At 39.2% G+C, this 22746-nt stretch overlaps 1 protein-coding gene across 1 annotated transcript in view; it reads right to left on the reverse strand.

The window, feature by feature from the left end:
• Positions 1–22746, reverse strand: part of C2H4orf45 (chromosome 2 C4orf45 homolog) — a 130669-nt gene that overhangs the window by 59000 nt on the left and 48923 nt on the right. The window contains exons 2-3 of the mRNA XM_010383170.2: positions 17369–17601; positions 4614–4672 (exon numbers count right to left, since the gene is read on the reverse strand). Of these exons, the coding sequence (XP_010381472.1) occupies positions 4614–4672; positions 17369–17601 (292 nt within the window). The remainder of the gene's footprint in view (positions 1–4613; positions 4673–17368; positions 17602–22746) is intronic.

A 22746-nucleotide genomic window follows, 5' to 3' on the forward strand; every position in this document is an offset into this window, starting at 1 on the left:
TTGTCTCAGATGAAACTTTGGACTATGGACTTTTGGGTTAATGCTGAAATGAGTTAAGACTTTGGGGGACTATTAGGAAGGCATGATTGGTTTTGAAATGTGAGGATATGATATTTGGAGGGTCCAGGGGCAGAATGATATGATTTGGCTCCATGTCCCCACCCAAATCTCATCTTGAAGTGTACTCCCATAATCCCCATGTGTTGTGGGTGGGGCCTGGTGGGAGATCATTTGAATCACAGGGGGCAGTTTCCCCCATACTGTTCTCATGGTAGTGAATAAGTCTCACAAGATCTGACGGTTTTATTGGGGGTTTCCACTTTTTCATCTTCATTTTCTCTTGCTGGTACCATGTAAGAAGTATCTTCTCCTCCCACTATGATTCTGAGGCCTCCCCCAGTCATGTGGAACTGTAAGTCCAATTAAGCCTCTTCTTCCCAGGCTCAAGTATGTCTTTATCAGCAGTGTGAAAACAGACTAATACAAAGGAACTACAAGAACACTGTCCCTTTCCAAACTTGTTTGCCTTAAATCAATGTAGCCTTAGAGAAACCCACTGACTCTGAGACCAATCTCGTGGCCAGCTGTTTAATAACACAATAATTACAACTACCAAAATAAGAAGTTGTATTCCAAAGAGCTAAAGAAGTCCTATCTCTGAAAATAGTTTTTCTCAAGTTGAATGACTCAGAAACATCTAGAAAAAAAGATTATCACACAAGAAAGTTTGCTCTCATTAGAAAAGAAAAACAGAGGCATTTCTGAAGTTAGCCTTCGTATTATTTATTAAAGGCCTAGAAGATAGGGTGGGTTCTTCAGTAATGGTGAGTAGCTCCTGCAGAATCCACTCACCTCTTAGAGAAAAAACAAAAGTCCTGCCAATTTGTCATTTACCAATACATTCTCTTATGACCTCTCTTAATTGGACTATAAACATTCCTCTATTTCCTCCCTATGCTTTTTATTCTGCTTGTTGAAATTAGAAATACTGTAGGTATATATAGGGAAATTCCCAATTGCAAATAGAAGAGATCATATGAAAACAAATAAATCATTGGGTCACATATCTAGAGAAACTTGGGATATTTAAAACAAGAGTACATTTCCTTTAATTTAAAGAAAATCAGAATAAAGATTTAAAACACACACACACACACACACACACACACACGCACACAACAAAAACGAGTTAACCTACACCCAATAACTGCACTGTCTCTCCATCGGTGAACCTTGTGCTGAAATCGTCTGTCACATCTATCTGCCTTGAAAATTCTGTGAGCAACCTAAGGACTCTGTGAACAAATTTTTAAATTCTGAGCACTTAGCACATAGCAAGTCATCATTTCATATTTGCTAACCTACATCTTTATCAGTCTTTAAGATACAATTAATTGTATAACACACCTTTTTTTTTTGTTTGTTTTTTGAGACAGAGTCTTACTCTGTCACCCAGGCTGGAGTGCAGTTCCATGATCTCAGCTCACTGCAACCTCCACCTCCTGGGTTCAAGTGATTCTCCTGCCTCAGTCTCCCGAGTACCTGGGATCGCAGTCATGCACAAACATGCCTGGCTAATTTTTGTGTGTTTTTAGTAGAGAAGGGATTTCACTACTTTGGCCAGGCTAGTCTCAAACTCCTGACCTCAGGTGATCTGCCTGCCTTGGCCTCCCAAAATGCTGGGATTACAGGTGTGAGCCACCAATGCCTGGCATGAGCCACTGCGTGCAGCCATTAATTTAACACAGTTTTACATGGGAGGCCAAAAAAAGGCACTACATTTGACCACTGCATTTACAAACAACTATTATAAAACTCATTCTGACTTCAAGAATATTAAAATGTAAAAAATATGCCTTCGAACAGAGGAAATCCTGTCATTGTGCTCTAACTGAATTTCTCATGTCATAAACAGACTGGACTTTTGCCTGCATTATGTCAATAGACAAACTTTCCTCAGCACGAGTTACATCGACTCAAAGCATCCTACTTTTCCTATACTGCTTTTTCTGAGGCCACTGATCACCTCTAAACATTTGTCTGCCGTGTTTTCCTTGATTTCTCTGTTTCTTTGCATTAAACTCTTCCTCTCAAAATTCTTCACCGGCTGCTATAGCCTTCTATAGGAATTGACCTATAGGTTTGCCCTGGGTAAACCTTCTCTTTACATCCTATAAATATTCTTTTATAATGAACTATTTTATCGGAAACTGGATGGATTCGGGTCAGATATTAACTTTTTCTCAATATACCTCTATATTGTTTGATTTGTTGCCATAAGCATGGATTATATTGGTAATTTAAAACATTTGCTTTTAAGTTTGAGAAACAGTATGGTTTGTTATTTATTTTATATTTTTGGACAAGGGGCTCTGTTGCCAAGGCTGGAGTGTACTGGCATGATCAAGGCTCACTGCAGCCTCGACCTCCCGGGCTCAAGTGTACCTCCCACCTCAGCCTCCTCAGTAGCTGGGACCACATGTGCGCACCACCACTCCTGGCTAATTTTTTTAATTTTTCTTGTAGAGATGGGGATTCTATGTTGCCCAGGCTGGTCTTAAACTCCTGGGCTCAAGCCATCCTCCCACTTCAGGCTCCTGCATAGTTGAGACAGGCACAGCTACCATGTCCAGTTAGTTTTTTTTTATTATTTGTAGAGATGGGATTTCGTCATGTTGCAAAGTCTAGACTCAAACTCCTGTCCTCAATCGATCCTCCTGCCTCGCTGGGCCTAAGTGCTAGGATTACAGGCATGAGCCACTGTGTCCAGACAATACATTATTTTTAAAAAGCCATGTTGTTGCTTCAATGTCTGCCTCCTTCCCTAGAATACAAGTTCCAAGAAGGGCATATATTGAGGCTGGCTGGTTGACCATGATGGCCACAGAATCTAACAGTGCTTTGAACCCAGAAGATGCTGAACATATTGAGTGAATGCTGTTGACTGAAAAGAACAAAACATGAAAACTGGTTGGGAGACTCAGCACTAACCTTTGCCCAGGAAAAAGATGGCTCTCGGGCCACCTTAGAGAATGCAAAGGGGTAGGGCACACCCGAGCCTGTCTGAGTCAGGGCCCTATTCAAAAGTATCCTGCTAGCAAGGGCTTTGAAACAGGGTAGGTGCTTACAGTCTCTCAAAGGAAGCAGTATTCAGGTTATTGGTGTCTGACTAGTTAAATAGGACCCAAGTCAGGAGTTATAGATGAGTTCAGGGCGTTGTCAATACAGTTAATTAAAAAAAAATTCTGGCTATAATTTTCTAGTTATTATCTTCATTATTAATTTGGCTCTCAGTATTTGCAAAGTAATTTTGTTATTTTTCTTCACATATACGCCCAATTTCCTAGTTGAATCTGCAATCTCCTAAATACAAGGTCTCTTTCATAACTATTCTACATCCTCATGACTCAGTTCAACCCATATCATATGCCCTAGAAATGAATATAGCCAACATTCTTTCATTCAAAGAACATGCTCAGAGCTTCAGTGTTTCTCAGATACCCTCCAACAAGTTTTTAATGTTTAAATAAATGCAGCACATTTTCATGCTTTTATCACCAATGCTTGAAGTTTCATTGGTCTTTAATGTTTTTCTTTGCTTGGAAATATTTGATAAGGTAATTGCAGTGGATGTCTACAATGCTATCTAAACAAATGAAGTAGAATATTTTAATGAGAATATGTGTTATTCATGCTTTAAAGTATACCTGTGTCTTTGTGGCTTTAAATATGGTACCTGCTTAATAAGTTATACGAATTGCCCACTAAGGTATTTTTTGTTCTGAAATAACTAATAGGCTTTTGACATGGGGTTTGAAGTCTTTTCTCTATTTGATGCAGTTTATGTTGGTATTGTTTAGCCACCTCAGGGCTAATAAAATCCAGTGATTTTGCATATGCTAATAGCTAAATCCTTCAACAATTAAAAGTGAAGTAAAATAAGCCCCAGAAATCCTCACTTTCAAAAATCTATAACAAAGACAATATTCAATCTGCAGTCTTGTGAGAGCAATGCTGATTGATCTTTTCCCTCTTAGGAATCTGAATCGTATGTTATACCTACATGACAAGTCAGCTTTTGCTTGTTTCCTGTAATTTAACATGCCGTGAGCTACCCATGTTTCATTTGGGTCAGAAGCTGCCATAAGATAATGTGAATTGAAGCCATTATGTGACTTTAGTAAGATTATGGTTATTAACCAAGATTACCCATTATGATGGTTTCCAGGCCAACAGCATGAAATGAGTTTTTTATCTGAAAAAAAATTAATATTGTTTCTTCCACAGAGATATTTATAAAGTTAAAGCTAATCTACCAATCCAGTTGCCATTCTTAATAGCTTCTGACTTGCTTCTCTTTTTCTTTACTATATTCTAACAGTTTTTCATTCTAACTCTGCTTGCTTTTTTCCTTTCCTCCCCTTAATTAAAATTTAGCAGATAGTTAAGATTTACTATTTTTATTAGAAATAAAAATTCACAAATTTACAAAAAACCTTTATGAAATAAAAAGAAAGTGGTAATATACTTACAAGTTTTTAAAAAATGAATCCTGTTACCAGTTTAGGAAGGAAACACACTAATTAATAAAAAATATACTCCTATTTGCTTACCAAGGGTTTTGATATCTGTGGGTTATTGAATCAAGAGAAGCTTGACTTAGTTCTTCATACTGTAAAAGGAAGAAAATTAATGTACTATAATTCCAAAGTAAATAGGTGACAGGTCTAAGTATCCATATTTCTAGTCAAAAAGGAAGTCAGGTTGGGAAATGAAATAGGAAATGCTAAATTCAGTTAAAAGAAGATCAGAGAAGAAGACAGTCTTTTGATTCCCGAACAGAGAGGAAAAAAGTACAAGAAGTAAAATAAACAAGACCCTGTGTGCTTTACTTTCCATTTTTGAAAGGAAGGGTGTTGGGTAGCAAGAAGTGTATGATGCGTAATCACTAAGCTGCTTTCCATCTTTATGATTCTATCTCTAAATAAGCGAACATTCTAAACTACTGTTGTCATTAGACTCAAACAGGTTACCTCTTTTCACTTTGCTTTCTCCTTACAGAATCAAAAAAATGTGGTCACAACAATGTAGGAAAGAGCTAGATTATAGACAGACTGTGGTAAAGTGTAGATTTGAAAACTCCTTTCAGAAGGGATAATTCAGAGTATTGATAATGTATTTGGTGGCTTAGAGGGGTTCTTAGATTAAAAAGTAATTCCCACCCCCTCCCATGTGCATGGAAATGATCTGTTATTACTGAATGAATGACTGCTATATACTGACTCCTCTTCTCCAGGAACTGTCAGATGGATGGCACATCTTGTAAATAAGCATGGGGAGTAAAAGTGTCAAATTTATATTGAAAAGCATCTTGGTCTATAATCATTTCTCATGTTTCTATACTAGGATTAAGAAACCATGACATGAATTATCAAAAAGTATTTCACTTCAGTTGTGGGTGCATTTTTTACTTACATTAGTATGGGATGCAATATTCATAACATCTCAAAAAGTGGCAAAATCCTATTATAAAAATGTCAGCATTAAAGGAATGACGTTACTTGGTACTTTTTAAATTCTCTTCTCTCCTCTTCCTTTTCCCTCAAGTTTCAGTTTAGAATGACTTTCCTTATTGACTACCACAGAGTTTTTTGTGCTTGAGAAGGCAAATTCATTTATTTGTGTCATCTTCTCAGGGATAAAGACCTGAAACCTTAATCTCTTCAATATTCACACATCAGTTGAATAAACAAAGGAAGGCACAAGATAAACAAGGTCACTATTCCACAGAAACTTTGAAAACAATCTGCATATAATGGAAAGATCATGGGACAGCTTTTTTTTTCAATTGATTCCTAACAGAATTCCCTGAAAATTGACCTTATCCATTGACTTATAAGTAATTTTATTATCAGCTTCTGGACAAATTTTGCAGGACTTGGATGGTCTTTAGTTTTATGCTATTCTTATCTTTAATAACCCAAAATTGCATCTTCTTAATTGGGGAAGACCTTTCTCAGAAACAAAATAACACATCTTTTTTCCATTCCTCCTACAGATATCAGTCCCTATAAACAATTTGTTATCTAAAATAAGCTGGTCCTTCTCTATCTTAATTTATTAATGAAATGCATCATGATTTATTTGGACATCTATGCTTGCTGTAGTGTTGAACCTAATAAAATTCAGACTCAGATAAATCATTTTTTTACTGGCAAATCATTCCTAAGAGTAAAGATTAGTTTCAAAACCAATTCAATATCTTCATAGAAATGGGTAACGATTAGTATATTTTCTATCTTAAATCAATGAGAACCTTTTACACTTATTTTAAATGTTTTTAACAAAAATAATTACAACTCCAATTTGGATATTTCCTACAGAACAATCTTCAAATAAGTCTATGTATTAACAAAAGGGAAATACCTGCTAACTACATTCACATACTGTGAGTTATGCAATTTCTAAAATGAGTAAAATCTGTTAAATTTGAGTTAAATTAATTGTAGACATTTGGGGCACATTCTAGTTAAAAATTTAAATCATTGCTTAAGACTTTCACTTTTAATCTCTAAACTCTAGTCTAGTCCTGATACATTTAGGAAGTCTTTTGGGGACTGTTCCTGAGGAATCCTCTTGCTTTGTTGCCATCATCCAAGATGCTTTTCTTAGTATATCCAATTTTTACTTTTCTTACTAGAAAGAACAATTTTCCATCTCTATAACTATGAGGTCTTTCTCACCCGTAGAACGAATACAATGGCAATGTAGTTTGAGAATGCATAGACACTAAGGGTTTTCTTCTGTAGCCTCCTCCTTGGTAACATAGAGCTCTTAGTACCAAACATTTGAGTGGAAAATTCCCTACGGCTATCTTTTCTTATGCTAATGTGTTTTTTTTCCTTCATTTGCCTCAATTTGCAAAATATTACTGTTAACCTCTTAGGTGTCTTTCTTCCCACAGTCTGTGAGAAACATTTCCATTGTTGCAGCAGGGTCACCAAATTGCATAATGTTGCCTATTCTAGATTGGAACTATTACAGGGAGAAAGGGGACATAAAGACCTTTGCATGAATGGAGCATTTGAAATATTCATTTTACATTCAGAGCATGAGTAGAAACAAAACAATTCTTTCTGAAAAATGTTGGTGGTTAAGGCATGGATTCTGTGATGCATTTCTCTTGTTAAAGGAAAAAAAATGTTCAATGCAGAGACCCATACATACTTCATTTTATGCCACATTATAGATGGCCTTGAGTACCAACATTAATGATATCCTAGTCTCTCTTAACTGTAGTTTTTAAATAATCTGAATTAATTCATCACCTTTCAGCGACAGACTAAACATTGGGTTCTGTGAGTTTGTTCACTGTGACCCCAGTTATCTCTGCTTTCTGGGGAGTATCCAAATAATGAGCAACATAGTCTCTCACATTTCTAGTGTGCTTATAACACTATAATTTAAAAATCCATGCAGGCAGGAAAATATACTATATAGAGACATTAATACTAGATCCAATTTGTTGAGCATGTTAAGTGCTTTACACATGTCTCAATCCATTTAATAGTACTCTAAGGTATTAGTGTTATCCTGTGGATAGGTAGATTTTTTATTTATTTATTTTTGGAGACAGGGTCTCACTCTGTCACCCAGGCTAGAGTGCAGTGGCACAACCTCGGCTCATTGCAACCTCTGCCTCCTAAGTTCAAGCAATCCTCCCATCTCAGCCTCCTCAGTAACTGCGACCACAGGTGCACACCACCATGCCCAGCTAGTAGTGAGAGGGTCTTGCCATGTTGCCCAGGCTGGTCTCAAATTCCTGAGCTCAAGCTATCCATCTGCCTTAGCCTCCCAAAGTGCTGGGATTACAGGTATGAGTTACTGTTCCCAGCCAGTAGGCAGAATTCTAAAAAAGCACCCAAGATTCTCACCCCCTGGTATACACACGTTCTCTCAGGTATTCAACTGAATACAAATCTAGGCGCTACTGTGAAGGATTGTGCAGATGTAATTAAAGTCCCAAATCAGCTGACTTGGAAAAAGGGAGATTATTCTCAGTGGGCCTAAGCTAATCAGGAGAGCTCTTAAAAAGACCTAGCCTCCTCTTGGCAAAGGGGATTTGAAGCATGAGAGGGATTTGACAGGAGGGAGACTCTCCACAGCTGGCTTTAAAGATGTGGAGGGGTCAGCTGGGTGCAGTGGCTCACGCCTGTAATCCCAGTACTTTGGGAGGCCGAGGTGGGCAGATCACGAGGTCATGAGATTGAGACCATCCTGGCTGACATGGTGAAACCCCAGGTCTACTGAAAATACAAAAAATTAGCCGGGCATGGTGGCAGACACCTGTAGTCCCAGCTACTTGGGAGGCTGGGGCAGGGGAATGGCCTGAACCCAGGAGGTGGAGCTTGCAGTGAGCCGAGATTGCGCTACTGCACTCCAGCCTGGGCAACAGAGCAAGACTCCATCTCAAAAAAAAAAGATGTGGAGGGGTCATGGAGCGAGGTGCCTGGGTGACCTCTGAATGTTGAGAATGGCCCCTGGCTGACAATCAGCAAAGAAACAGAAGTACAACTTCAGCTCTACAACCACGAGGAACTGAAATCTTCCATAACCATATGAACTTGGAAGAGAGCTCCAGCCTCAGATGACTTCACAGCTATAGTTAACACCTTCATCTTTGGGAGATCTGAGTGGAGAGCCCAGTCACTGCCATCCCTGGATTTCTGACCTACAGAACTGTGAGCCAATAAATGAGTATTGATTTAAGCTGCTAAATTTGTGGTAATTTATTATGCAACAGAAAACCAATATATTCCCATTTCATAGATGGGAAAACTGAGGCATTATAAAAACCGGCATTTGGACTAGCATGCAAGGGTAGAAAAGGGAGAATATAAAAAATTCTTCAACTGGCTATTTTAGCTTGAAAGCCACATTCGATTTTCATTACGGTCATGTATTAGTCCGTTTTCACACTGCTATGAAAATATTCCCTGAGACTGAGTAATTTGTAAAGGAAAGAGGTTTAATTGACCCCCAGTTCCACCTGGCTGGGGAGGCCTCAGTAAACTTACAATCATGGTGGAAAAGGAAGCAGGCATGTCTTACATGGTGGCAGGCAAGAGAGAGGGAAGAGGGAAGCCCCTCATCAAACCATCAGATCTTGTGAGAACTCACCATCAGGAGAACATCATGGGAGAAACCACCCCCACAATCCAATTTTCTCCCACCAGGTCCTTTCCTCGACTGATGGGGATTATGGGGAATTACAATTCTAAATGAGATTTGGATGGGGACACAAAGCCAAACCCTATCAGGCCACAAACATAGATTTGCCCTGAGAAGCAATATGAATGCTACTTGCCTCACTAATTCTCAGAGAAAAGGCATATTTTTCAATGCTGTTGGTGGAAACAAAAAACAAAATAAAACAACAACAACAAAGGTAAATTTTTTTTTTTTATTATACTTTAAGTTCTAGGGTACATGTGCATAACGTGCAGGTTTGTTACATATGTATACTTATGCCATGTTGGTGTGCTGCACCCATCAACTCGTCAGCACCCATCAATTCATCATTTATATAAGACTGGAATTAATTTTCTTGGGAATTGTTATGATTTGTAATGAATGACCAGCCATTCTGATATCAGCCCTTTACCCAGAGCTGGTTGATGATTCCTAACAGGGTCTGAAATCTGAGTGGACTATTCAAGCAACAGAAAGCTATACAAGTGCTTCCAAGTCACTGTGTGTGCTCAGTGCAGAGTTTCTGAAATACCATCAAGGGCCTATTTTGCAACTGTACTCAGCCTTGGAGTTTTCTAATGTGTTTGCCACTGTTGTTAATTCTAAGGTCAGAAAGTTTGCTCCCAAGTTAATTGTCCAATTAGCTCTACAACTATGGGTTGTAAAACAAGCATTGTGAACATGAGATTTGATATGAAGGAGACTGTGCCCAGTTTCCTTAAGTTTCCATTTTTAAAAAAAAGGTACATAGTTTTGAATGATTTTATTGAATAAGCTGGAAGTGGACTAATTGCCAACCTAATACACACTTAAAATTCATTACTCTTTATCTGCAACTTGGTCTCTCAACAAAGACACTGCATGAGAATAGAATAGATTCCAGTCTCCATTTCTCATCATTTACCGATAATCATTTACCCCATGATAAGCACTAGAAGATGGTGGGTGGGGGCTGGGATTGATGTTGTCAATACAAAGACACATACAACAGATCTCAGATCTCAAATTGCTTAAAGCCATTGGAACATTGCTAGGACTGTGTAGTACAATTACTGACAATAATCGCACTAAACTTCCACAAAGAAACTTTCCTATGAATTCTTCCCAAGTGGGTGGTCATAGTGGATTCCTATAGCATATATTTTCAGTGTCATTTCTTCGTGCCTAAACACAGAGCTGAGACCATGTAGTGGGGGGCCCCCTATATTTAATGAACTATTCCTAAACTTCCCCAATTAAAGTTCCTTGGTTTCCCAGATTTAATCCTGGGAAAAGAAATCTCCAGGTTTCTGGTATCATTTGCTATGCATGCTATGCATTTTTGTCAACATAGCTGAGATACCCTGGGAGTGTTGTATATGAATAATAGGGAAAACTACAGTCATAAATTTACAATGATTTAAGAATTTCCTCCAGTGATCTTAAAAAGACAGGATTAATGCCAGATTTAGAAAACAGATGTCCTGGTATTTGATCCACCTGTGCTTGGGATATTGGCTCACACACAAGTTTCAGAATTCTTTGACAATATACTTAACAGCCTAGCTATGGAGTCATACCACACTTTTACTAGCACCTATTCTAAGTTATAGCATCTTTTCTTAGCTTTGTATGTCACTATCATCAAATAGCATTTGTTGAAAAATCTATGACATATGCTTAATTACTAACTTTAAGAAGCTTAATTTTTTTAAAGGTGATATTTACATTTAGACACATACTCCAGATATTGTGTCAAGCCTTAACAAGAATTCATAACTACCACAATGTATTTTTAGTCTGCCTAAATTAAGGGATAAAATCATCTACAAAGCTTTACATTACTTTGAGTTATTTTTATTTCCTTTTTTCGCCTAAATGTTCACATCCTAACAAATGATGTGACAATTAGGACTTTTGTTTTCCAATTTGCCAATAAGTTTCTAGAAAGTCACCTCTAAAAGACAGAGAAAGCCCTGTGTTTAGTTGAGAGGCCAAGTAATTGGGGCTGGGATGCCCACTGGAATGTGGCAGCATCGCTGGCTACCAACAGAGAGGCTTCCCATTCCAAACTCATTATTCTTTGTGGAACCGCTTTGAACACACTACAGAGCACACATCAGTGATACACGCCTCCCTTGATGTTTCCATGGTCTGTTAGAAAAAGGAAGCATCAAACATAAAATTTATTTTCTGGAAATTTAGATATAAGTAAAATTTTATAAGGAAATTGTTTCCTTCAATGTATTTGAGAATCCTATAAAGCAAAGCTTTGTAAAATGGAGAAAATGTAACATCTGCATATAAGGAGGTTAATATATTATTTTCAAGAAAAAGGAGGGTGAAAGAAAAATGTTTCTTCCGCCTCACAGATGGTCAGCATGTGGTACTCTCTCACTAAAGCCTTCTGGTGGTATCATAAGACATATTACTTTATACAGCCCTTAAGGATGAAAGGTGCTAATGTAATTATTTTTATGTTAAACCACAAACTGTTAGGATGCAAATAACTATAAAGTAAAAAGTGAGAACTAAACACACACTCATCTGGAAAGAACAGCAGCCCTCCAAAGACATGCCTAATTTTAGAAAAGCTATTTTCTATTTTGCGTTTATAACTTAGTTGAAAATGGAAGCTTTATTATGTTTCTAAAATTGTCTCTACTGATAACAACATCTGGAGATTAGGAATTTTAATGAGACTCAAAACTGCTGGCTCTTTTTATGATGGCTCTAGATGAACCCCAAGGGAAATGAGAATTTGGCGATAAAAATGCAGAAATTCTGAAATATGTATTTTGGTGGTCTACAGACTTATCAACTCCATGCTGGCAATACATTTTCCCTAGATGAATCTGAAAACACTGTTGTGTAGGAGCTTGAAAGACTGCATGGAGTTAGTGCAAGGAAAGAGGGTTTGACCTGGTGAGAACTCACTCTCTTTTTTCCCCCATAATGCCAATGATTGTATTTGATATGTTTTGAAAGGCAATAAAGTGCTTACAAAATACAAATTCAAAACAACTACTATCAAGAGATGTCTTATGTCAAATATGTGGGTGGTATCATCTCTACATTTTGTTTGTTTGTTTATTTATTTTTGAGAAAGTCTCAAAATTCCAGCCTGGGCAACAGGCTGGAATGCAGTGGTGCAATCTTGGCTCACTGCAACCTCCACTTCCCAGGTTCAAGCGATTCTCCTGCCTCACCCTCCCAAGTAGCTGGGATTACAGGCGCCCGCCACCACACTCAGCTAATTTTTGTATTTTAGTTGAGACAGGGTTTCATCATGTTGGCCAGGCTGGCCTTGAACTCTTGTCCTCAAATAACCCATCTGCCTCAGCCTCCCAAAGGATTGGGATTACAGGCATAAGCCACCATGCCTGGCCTCTACTATTTCTTTTGATATTATAAAAGAAGTATATCGTGTGCAAATGATGCACAGTGGGACGCTAGGAGACAATTGATGGAACCATGTAGAAACTAATGCATACCTTATAAGAGAAAGCAAGTAGGTTTGACCCCAGCATGACCCTGCCTTAGAGGAAAATAACACAACTGTGTACGTTATAAAGTGGCTCCAATCTAATGTTCTGATCTCATTGTCTATCATTGTATTCCTCCGAGTCCTTGATTTCACATGGCCTGATATTCCTCCGAGTCCTGTATTCCTCCGAGTCCTTGATTTCACATGGCCTGGGTTGAAATTCTGGCTCTATCACTTACTAGCTCTGTGGCCTCAGGCAAGGAACCTTGCCTGTTATACCTCAGTTTCCTCAGCTGTAAAATCATCCCAGTACCATTCTTATTAAACAATCAATTGTAGCTCTTTTTATGTTTACCTTCTATAAATAAATTCACAGTGAGCAAAATGTCTAATAAACCAACCTTGTATCAGTTTATTCTATAGCCATCAAGAAATTCAACATTTCATCAGAAGGCTGTTCAAATGTCCATAAAACCGTCACAAAGAAGCTCTATTTCATGACAGCGGAACTTGTGACAGTTAAAAATGAGGCAGAGATTTCAAAGCCTCAAAATTTTGTTTTTTGTTACCTCATATTACATATAAATATGTTGGTGAGTTCCCATGATTCTCCTTATTACCTCATATAGTTTTTTAAAAATATGTAATATATTGGTTATATGATTAATTGATTTAATATTTTCTTTGGGATCACACCCGTGAAGTTAGTCATCATGTCCAGTGTAACATTGTTTCTGTGAGAAAACTAAATGACTTAAATCATTTTGTCACAAGGTCAGAGCACAGGTGCAGAAAATGGACATTAGGAAGCCAGCAGACCCCGTTGAGGTTGGGGTTAAAGAAAGGCCAGTGGAGAGGAGACACAACCAGCTAAGCAGCAGTTAGAAAAGTTCCCCAGTTTAGCATGGGATTGAAACCAAATCAACTGTTTCAACTGTCTCCATATATGCTTGCAGAAAGAACATACATAGTTTGATAGAGACCAAATCCATTTTTTTAAAGAATGTGCTGCTCTTAAATCCGAGATGATAAAAGTAATGGTCTGTCCTTGTTTATACATACATTTATGATTATTGCATAGTAACCCATGTAAGAGTCAGTAGGAAATAACTAAACATTAAAAAATCCAGAAGAGAAACTCAATCTTGTGATTTTTACTGTGACCTCCACAACGTGGGGGAAGCTTTTCAGGTGTCACTCAGCATGAAAGTTATTATCTTCCTGCAAAAAGCCAGATGATCTGCAGAACCCCTCCTAGTGCCCCAAATAGGAGAGACCATTCCTCGGTAGGAGGCAGCTGCTCCAGGCATTTTACCAAGACTCTATTGGAGGTGACTGAGCGTCCTTAACCACCAGTCTTATATAAACCTGGAGCAGTAAATTAGGCAGAGCAGCTGTTAGAGCTATAAAAATCCAGGAGATGAAAGTTTTGCTTAAAATCCAAGCTCTGAGCAATTGCCATGAGAGACACTGAGGAGTCTCTGCAGTTAGACTAAAACAGGAAGTGACCATTTTGATTTGGATTATTATGGGACAAGGAAAAGCAAGGGATATGGAAAGGGTCTATAGACAGATAAAGTGGAAAACGAACAGGAAGTGGATTGAGACATTTCTCAAAGTGACGCCACACTGAGAGCTTTACTAGTTCCCTTGTGAGGAGGGCCCTGGGTTAATGCCACCACTCTTGTATAGTCTCTGTAATTAGGAGTATGTTTGAATGCATGGAGTGTATGTGTATGTATCGGCTCAAGTGTCAATTCATGCACCACGTCTGATTTTTTAGAAGTAGCTGCCTGAAGCCCAGGGTCAATAAGGAATCAAAGTCTGAGTCTACACTCCAAAAATGATACTGTGAGCTGGGCACGGTGGCTCACATTTGTAATCCCAGCACTTTGGGAGGCCGAGGCAGGAGGATCACTTGAGCTCAGGAGTTTGAGACCAGCCTGGGCAACATAAACCTTGTCTCTACCAAAAAAAAAAAAAAATTATCTGGGTGTGGTAGCATGTGCCTGTAGTCTCAGCTACTCAGAAGGCTGAGGTAGGAGGACTGTGTCAGCCCAGGAGATGGAGGCTGCAGTGAGGGGGAGCATGCTACTGTACTCCAGCTTGGGTGACACAGTGAGACCTTGTCTCAAAAAAAAAAAAAAAAAAAAAGATTTTGATCGGCCTTGGAAAGAGAGAGGTATGCCTTAGATGCAGAGGAGGGGATGAGTAGACCCAGTGACAAAACTTAAATCTTAACTGTTAAGGAAATTATAGATGCTTCAATTTCAATGCTGGTATGTGTGGTCATTCTCAGTGAGTCTTTTTTCCCTCCTATTATAAAGCTCTAAGTCCAAGGAGCTTTAAGGTATTGTTCAAGATTGTTCTCTGAGACAGCTAGACCCTTGAAAACAATTACTATTAAAATACTGGGGCTAAGAAAGTACACAGATGACAAGCAACATCCCTTATAGTATATTCCAAGCAGTTTCTGAGCGTGCCACAGCTGGGGAAGAAAATCACTATGTGGCTCACAATCTCAGAGACAAAGAGTTCCCCATTACCCAGCAGGGCAGTGATTAAAAGCAATCCATGAAATACTAACTAAAAATACAGAATAAATACATTCCTGGAAGGCTAACTCGTGGCTATTATCTCTTTTGGATTCCCAGCTTGCTTTGAAGACCAAGGAATGCTTGATTGCAGTTCATTTGAGCAGAAAAATGGGTTCTTAAGTTAAAGATAAAGAAGGAAGAGAGGCTATACACACTCAAGATGGTCTGACAGATTGAGGGCTGTGTCTGAGAGCGGGGCATCATAACCCAAGGAGAAACACCAAGACAACAACATTTCTGGACTTTATTCAAACCAGCTGCCTTGCTTTGGGGCTGGACTCTTCTTGCTGGTGGCTAGTTTGATATTTAATCAAATTTTGGATTTTCATTTTTATTGCCTAAGTGGAATAGGACACAGTTTAAGAACCTAAGCATTCATTATACTCAGCTTGTCACACGCTCAGAAACTGGTCTCCTTTGGAATATGCTGTAAGAGACATTGCTTATCATCAGTGCATTTTCTTGGCCCTGGCGTTTAAACATATTACATTAAATATTATATTAAATTTAATGAATTACATGAAATACAACCACAACAGTACTAATAGCTAAAATCTGGATGTCAGCCTGGTGCCAGGATCGCGCCCAGTGCATTCGTTGGGTTCTCATATTTAGTCCTCACAACATAACAATATGAAACACATATAGGGCTTGATACATGCTAGTTACTGCTTCTAGTGCTTTCCTAATATTAATTTATACACTGTTTACAACAGCCCATTATCTGAGCAAAGACGATTCAAAGGCCTGCCTAGAAAAAAATATTCTAGAACTAAGATTTCATAATGAAGACATTGACGCACAGAGGCAAATGAACTTAACCAAGGTCACACACAGCTAGCAGGTGGCAGAACTAGGATAGAAATTTAGACGATCCTGTGAAGTGGGCCTCTGAATACTGCCACGTAGAAGAGGTGCAAACAAAGATGCCGAGAGGTGAACTGATTTGCCCAAGGTCACAGAGCTAGATCTAGATCAGAGTGTAACCTCAAAGACTGTGCTCCCATCCACCCTCCTGAACTGCCACAGTTTGGGCCAGAAAAAGGTTTTTCTGGCCGGGTGTGGTGGCTCACACCTATAACCCCAGCACTTTGGGAGGCTGACGCAGATGGATCACCTGAGATCAGGATTTCGAAACCAGCCTGGCCAACATGGCAAAAACCCATCTTTACTAAAAATACAAAAATTAACTGAGTGTAATGGCATGTGCCTTTAGTCCCAGCTACTTGGGAGGCTGAGGCAGGAGAATCGTTTGAACCTGGGAGGCGGGGGTTACAGTGAGTCAGGATCGTGCCACTGCACTCCAGCCTGGGCGACAGAGTGAGACCCTGTCTCAAAAAAAAATTAAAAAATAATAAATGGTTTTTCCTTTTGTTAACCTTTACCAGATGAAACTTAAGAATTTGAGGAAATACAGTTATTGCATGATTGATATATTCAATTTTCAGACAATGCACAGGCCTGCCTGGAAAAAAATATCCAGGTTCTCAGATTTTACTTCTAAAACCACTTGTGCACTCTTCTATTTCAGAGGAGACACCATGATCTCATGCCTATGTCTACGTAACCAAAAGGAAATAAGACAAGGTTTCTAAAACCCTCTGACAACATACCCTGAATTGTTAATACTGGATACGAAGGCATTATCAGTACAGCGAATCTTAAAGATCTGAGATGCACATGTTAGGTTTGTGGATTACGCCCAGCACAGGCTTCTTTCTTTGCACCACCCACGCATGAAGCAGTGCTAGGAAGGGGGAAGAGTGTATGCCAGTGCCTCAGCCTGAATGTGAATCAGAATGCATGCCAAAGCCAAACACAAACGCTTTTGGATTATCCATGGCTTCATTTTCCTCATACCCTTCCCCTGGTGTATTAAACGGGCTCCAGGAGTGGAGCACATGCATTTATTCACACGTCTTTCTGCAAAACTCAAACCTCTTTATGTCTCAATGAGAAATCAAGCACCCGACATTTCCTTTAGAAGCAAATTCATAAAGAATTCAAGTTAGAAAACAGTACACTATGAAAAGCATAAATTTAAGAGCAATACCTTGATATGGAAGCCACTCTCCAGTCTTGATTTGTTGATAAAATTATACTGTGGTACTCCCCAACCAATTTCACCAGCGTACTCATGTTTATATTTTGCTGGCAAGCTTCTATTTGAGGCAGGCCTCCATAAATATCTGAGATCTCCAGTTTTTTCTAACGCCGGATGCTGTTCTCCTACATAGCAGGTGTGCTCATGAATTTTGGGTAAATAATCCTTTATGTAGTCTGGACCTTTAAAAGACAAAAAGTACTTAAAACTTCTCCACACTTTATTCTAAGATACTTTTGTTGTTTTAACCATTGAAATACTAATAGCCAATAATTATATGGCACTTACTATGTTCTAGGTTCTATTATAAGCCTTTTAGACATGTTAATTCTTATTAATACTTATTTATAATTAATAATTCTTATTAATGCTTATTAGTAACCAAATGAGACTGGTAGAATTTTTTTCCTCCAGTTTATGTATGGGGAAAATGAAAGATTGGTTATTTGTCCAGAATTATAGCTAACAAGGTCTTTGTACCCAGACAGCCTGATGCAAAGGTTGGGCTCTTAATTGACCCATTAAACTACTTTGTGTATCATCAACTTACTATAGACACGGGCTGGATGTGGTGGTTTATGCCTGTAATCCCAGCACTTTGGGAGGCCAAGGTGGGTGGATCGCTTGAACTCAGGAATCTGAGACCAGCCTGGATAACTAGTGAGACCCTGTCTCTACAAAAAATAAAAATTAGCCAGGCATGGTGGCACACACCTGTGGTCCCAGCTATTTGAGAGATGGAGGTGAGAGGATTGCTTAAGCCCAGGAGGTGGAGGCTGCAGTGAGCTATGACTGTGCCACTGCACTTCAGCTTGGGCAATAGAGCAAGATCACCTCAAAAAAAAAAAAAAAAAAGAAAGAAAAGAAAGACATGATATATACTAAAATTTCTCATATGCCATATTTGCAGGATGTAGGCCTTCAGATATTGAGGTGTTTTATCTAGGTAGATAAAAATCTGAAATGAGTATTAGAATACTCCCCAAATGTATTAGCAAAAAATTGAAAAATGGAGAAAATTGTTAGATGAGGGTAAGCTTATAACATTACCAAAGGCAGAAGTATTTGTATTTTAAAAGTAAAATAATTAACAAAAAAAAATCAATGAATTATAGAAATAGGTGAAAAAAGCAGAAATAAGAGAAGGTCTGGGAAAAGATTAAATTTTTTTACTATGATATTTTAAGTTCTGGGGTACATGTGCAGAACATGCAGATTTGTTACATAGGTATACACGTGCCATGGTGGTTTGCTGCACCCATCAGCCCATCATCTACATTACGTATTTCTCCTAATGCTATCCCTCTCCTAGCCCCCCACCCCCTGACAGGCCTCCGTGTATGATGTTCCCCTCCCTGTGTCCATATGTTCTCACTGTTCAACTCCCACTTATGAGGGAGGACATGAGGTGTTTGGTTTTCTGTTCCTCAGTCACTTTGCTGAAAATGACGGTTTCCAGCTTCATTCATGTCCCTCCAAAGGACGTGAACTCATTATTTTTCATGGCTGCATAGTTATTCCATGGTACATATGTGCCACAACTTCTTTATCCAGTCTAACATTGATGGACATTCGGGTTGGTTCCAAGTCTTTGCTACTGTGAATAGTGCTGCACTAAACATATGTGTGCTTGACACATATGTTTGTCTTTGACAAACCTGACAAAAACAAGAAATGGGGAAAAGATTCCCTACTTAATAAATTGTGTTGGGAAAACTGGCTAGCCATATGCAGAAAACTGAAACTGAACCCCTTCCTTACCCCTTATACAAAAATCAACTCAAGATGGACTAAAGACTTAAATGTAAGACCTAAAACCATAAAACCCCTAGAAGAAAACCTAGGCAATACCATTCAGGACATAGGCATGGGCAAAGATTTCATGACTAAAACACCAAAAGCAATGGCAACGAAAGCCAAAATTGACAAATGGGATCTAATTAAACTAAAGAGCTTCTGCACAACAAAAGAAACTATCATCAGAGTAAACAGGCAACCTACAGAATAGGAGAAAATTATGTTATCTATCCATCTGACAAAGGGCTAATATCCAGAATCTACAAAGAACTTAAATAAATTTACAAGAAAAACACACCTTATCAAAAAGCGGGTGAAGGATATGAACAGGCACTTCTCCCAGACATTTATGCAGCCAACAAACATACAAAAAAAAGTTCATTATCACTGGTCATTAGAGAAATGCAAATCAAAACCACAGTGAGATACCATCTCACCTCAGTTAGAATGGCGATCATTAAAAAGTCAGGAAACAACAGATGCTGGAGAGGATGTGGAGAAATAGGAACGCTTTTACACTGTTGATGGGAGTGTAAATTAGTTCAACTATTGTGGAAGACAGTGTGGCAATTCCTCAAGGATCTAGAACCAGAAATACCATTTGACTCAGCAATCCCATCACTGGGTATATACCCAAAGGATTATAGATCATTCTACTATAAAGACACATGCACATGTATGTTTATTGTGGCTCTGTTCACAATAGTGAACAGTGAATAGTGAATAGTGAATACTGACTTGGAACCAACCCAAATGCCCATCAATGAAAGACTGGATAATGTGCCACATATACACCATGGAATACTACCCAGCCATAAAAAAGATGAGGTCATGTTCTTTGCAGGGACATGGATGAAGCTGAAAACCATCATCCTCAGCAAACACAATAGAAAACCAAACACTGCATGTTCTCACTCATAAGTGGGAGTTGAACAATGAGAACACATGGACATAGGCAGGGGAACATCATACATTGGGTCCTGTTGTGGGGTGAGGGGCTAGGAGAGGGATACCATTAGGAGAAATACGTAATGTAGATGATGGGCTGATGGGTGCAGCAAACCACCATGGCACATGTAAACAAACCTGCATGTTCTGCACATGTACCCCAGAACTTAAAAGATAATAAAAAACTTTTGCAGCTAGCTCAAATAAATGCATTTTTAAAAAAGAGATAGGGTCTTGCTATGTTGCCCAGGCTGAAGTGCAGCAGCTATTCACAGGTACAATAATAGTGCTCTAAAGACTTGAACTCCTGGGCTCAAATGATTCTCCTGCCTCAACCTCCCAAGTAGCTGCGACTACGGCACATGCCACCAAGCCCTGCTAAAATTGGTAAAGTTAATCATGTGAATGTGAAAGACCTAAGACTTTCTGTAAGAAATGGTACTTACTGATGAAAGATAAGACAATGAAGCTACTGGCCCAGGAAGAAGTTCAAAAACCCCATAACCAAAATGAGTGTAGACCTGTATGGGCAGACTGGGAACAGAAAGAAGGAACTTCATTTCTTTTCCAAAAGTTAACCAAAGACCTTGGAGAGAGAATCTGTGTTGTGGTGACATTGCCTCAGTCCTTTCTGGCTCCTGTGGCTCCTTTCATCTTGCTCTTAAATCAGGGAGCTCAGTATTTGCAGAAAGTGCAAGGTGGGCAAAGGCTTTGATCCACTGCGCCTGACATGCGGACCAGGTACTCTTGATAGGATGGTAAACGTGTAACAAGACTGTGCTCAGAAAACGAATCTCAGCTTTCCAAGGAAGCCGAAAATGTGAGGGTTTTTCAGAAACAATTTTAGCAGGTGTTTTCATAGCTTCCTAATCACCATCACTCCCCAAGAAAATTGAGTATTCACTGAGTGGCTAATTTCCCCTGATGAATACATCGTGGCTTCAGTTTTATTTGCTTCAGGTTTTCACTTAGATGGAACTACTTTGATAAAGCATAGAATTGTCAGAGCATGAAAACCTGTTTTCTCTCTCCATATGACAGGTGTTGAGGTCTCCTTTACAAAACTCTGTCAAAAGGAACTTTTTGCAATCTCTTCTAAACAGTGAAATATGGAAGAACTGTATTAGTCTTTTTGGAATTGCAGTGTATGTTTAAGCCAGTTTTTAAATTTTATTTTACTCTGAGGTGTATCCTTCAGAAGATACTTTTTTTCCTTTTCAGAAACAGGACCTTGCTTCACCCAGGCTGAAGTGATGCAATACTAGCTCACTGCAGCCTTGACCACCTGGGCTCCAGGGTCTCAGCCTCTCGAGTAGGTAGGACTACAGGTGCAGGTCATCACGTCTGGCTAATTATTATTATTTTTATTTGTAGACATGGAGTCTTATTGCCCAGGCTGGTCTCAAACTCCTGGCCTCAAGTGAACCTCCTGCCTTGGTCTTCCAAAGTGCTGAGATTACAGACATGAGCCACTGTGCCCAGACTCAGACCAGTGTTTTCCCAAATACTTCATCAAATGCTGCTCGCATGAGTGCACCATGAAGGTGGTGGTGTGTGTGGGAGGGATGTCTACAGTCAAATGCACTTGGGAACACTGCTTGCTACATTTGCCTTGTAGATATTCACAGCATATGAAAGTATATTAAGAGTTCTGATAAGACTTATATGGTAAATAAACTATTTACAGTTACATAGCCCAGTGTTCCCCAAACTGATTTAAACATAGATGGTTTTTCCCTACTGGGTCATTTATATGCGTCCTACTGTAAATGTGAGAGTAGATATTTATCTGTCGTTAGTGCCTTAGTTGCTCTGTGGACTGTAGTAACTTTTTGAAAAAAACTATTACTTGCCGGCTGTCTTGGTTTGTGCTGCTATAACAAAATACCTGAGACTAAGTAACTTGTAAAGAACAGAAATTTGTTTTCATACAGTTATGAAGGCTGGGAGTCCAAGATCAAGGTGCTGGCAGGTCATGTGACGAAGGCTGCTCTCCGCTCCTAAGATGGCGCCTCGTTGCTGCCTGCATCCTCTGGAGGAGAGGAACGCCAGGTCCCGACAGGGCAGCTGGTGGAAGGACAAGCAAGCTGGAGGCTTTGTGAAGCCTTCTTTATAAAGGCTTTAATCTCATTCATGAGGGAGGAGCCCTCATGACCTAATCATCTCTTAAAGGCCCCACCTCTTACTCCTATCACATTGGCTGTTAAATTTCAACACCTGAATCTGGGGAGGTGGGCACACTGAAACCATAGCATAAGCTGAGTGAAAAGCACTTCGTGTGAGAAGGTGTGGTGTACATGCTTCGCAACCCAAGTATGTGTGTTTGTGTGTGTGTGCATGTCCAGTCAGTCCAACAAACTTCATCTTTTGCCAACACTTGAAAAAAGGGCTGGGCATGGTGTGTCAGGCACCATGGAAGGCTAAGAAGGGAGGATCACTGGAGTGTAGGAGTCTGAGACCAGCCTCAGCAACACAGTAAGACCCTCTCTCTACAAAAAAAATTTTTAAATAGCCAGTCGCCCGTGGCATGCCCAGGTAGTCCCAGCTCCTCAGGAGGCTGAGGCAGGAGGCTCATTTGAGCC

The sequence above is a fragment of the Rhinopithecus roxellana genome, chromosome 2 (genome assembly GCF_007565055.1).
Source record: "Rhinopithecus roxellana isolate Shanxi Qingling chromosome 2, ASM756505v1, whole genome shotgun sequence".
Taxonomy (NCBI): Eukaryota; Metazoa; Chordata; class Mammalia; order Primates; family Cercopithecidae; genus Rhinopithecus; species Rhinopithecus roxellana.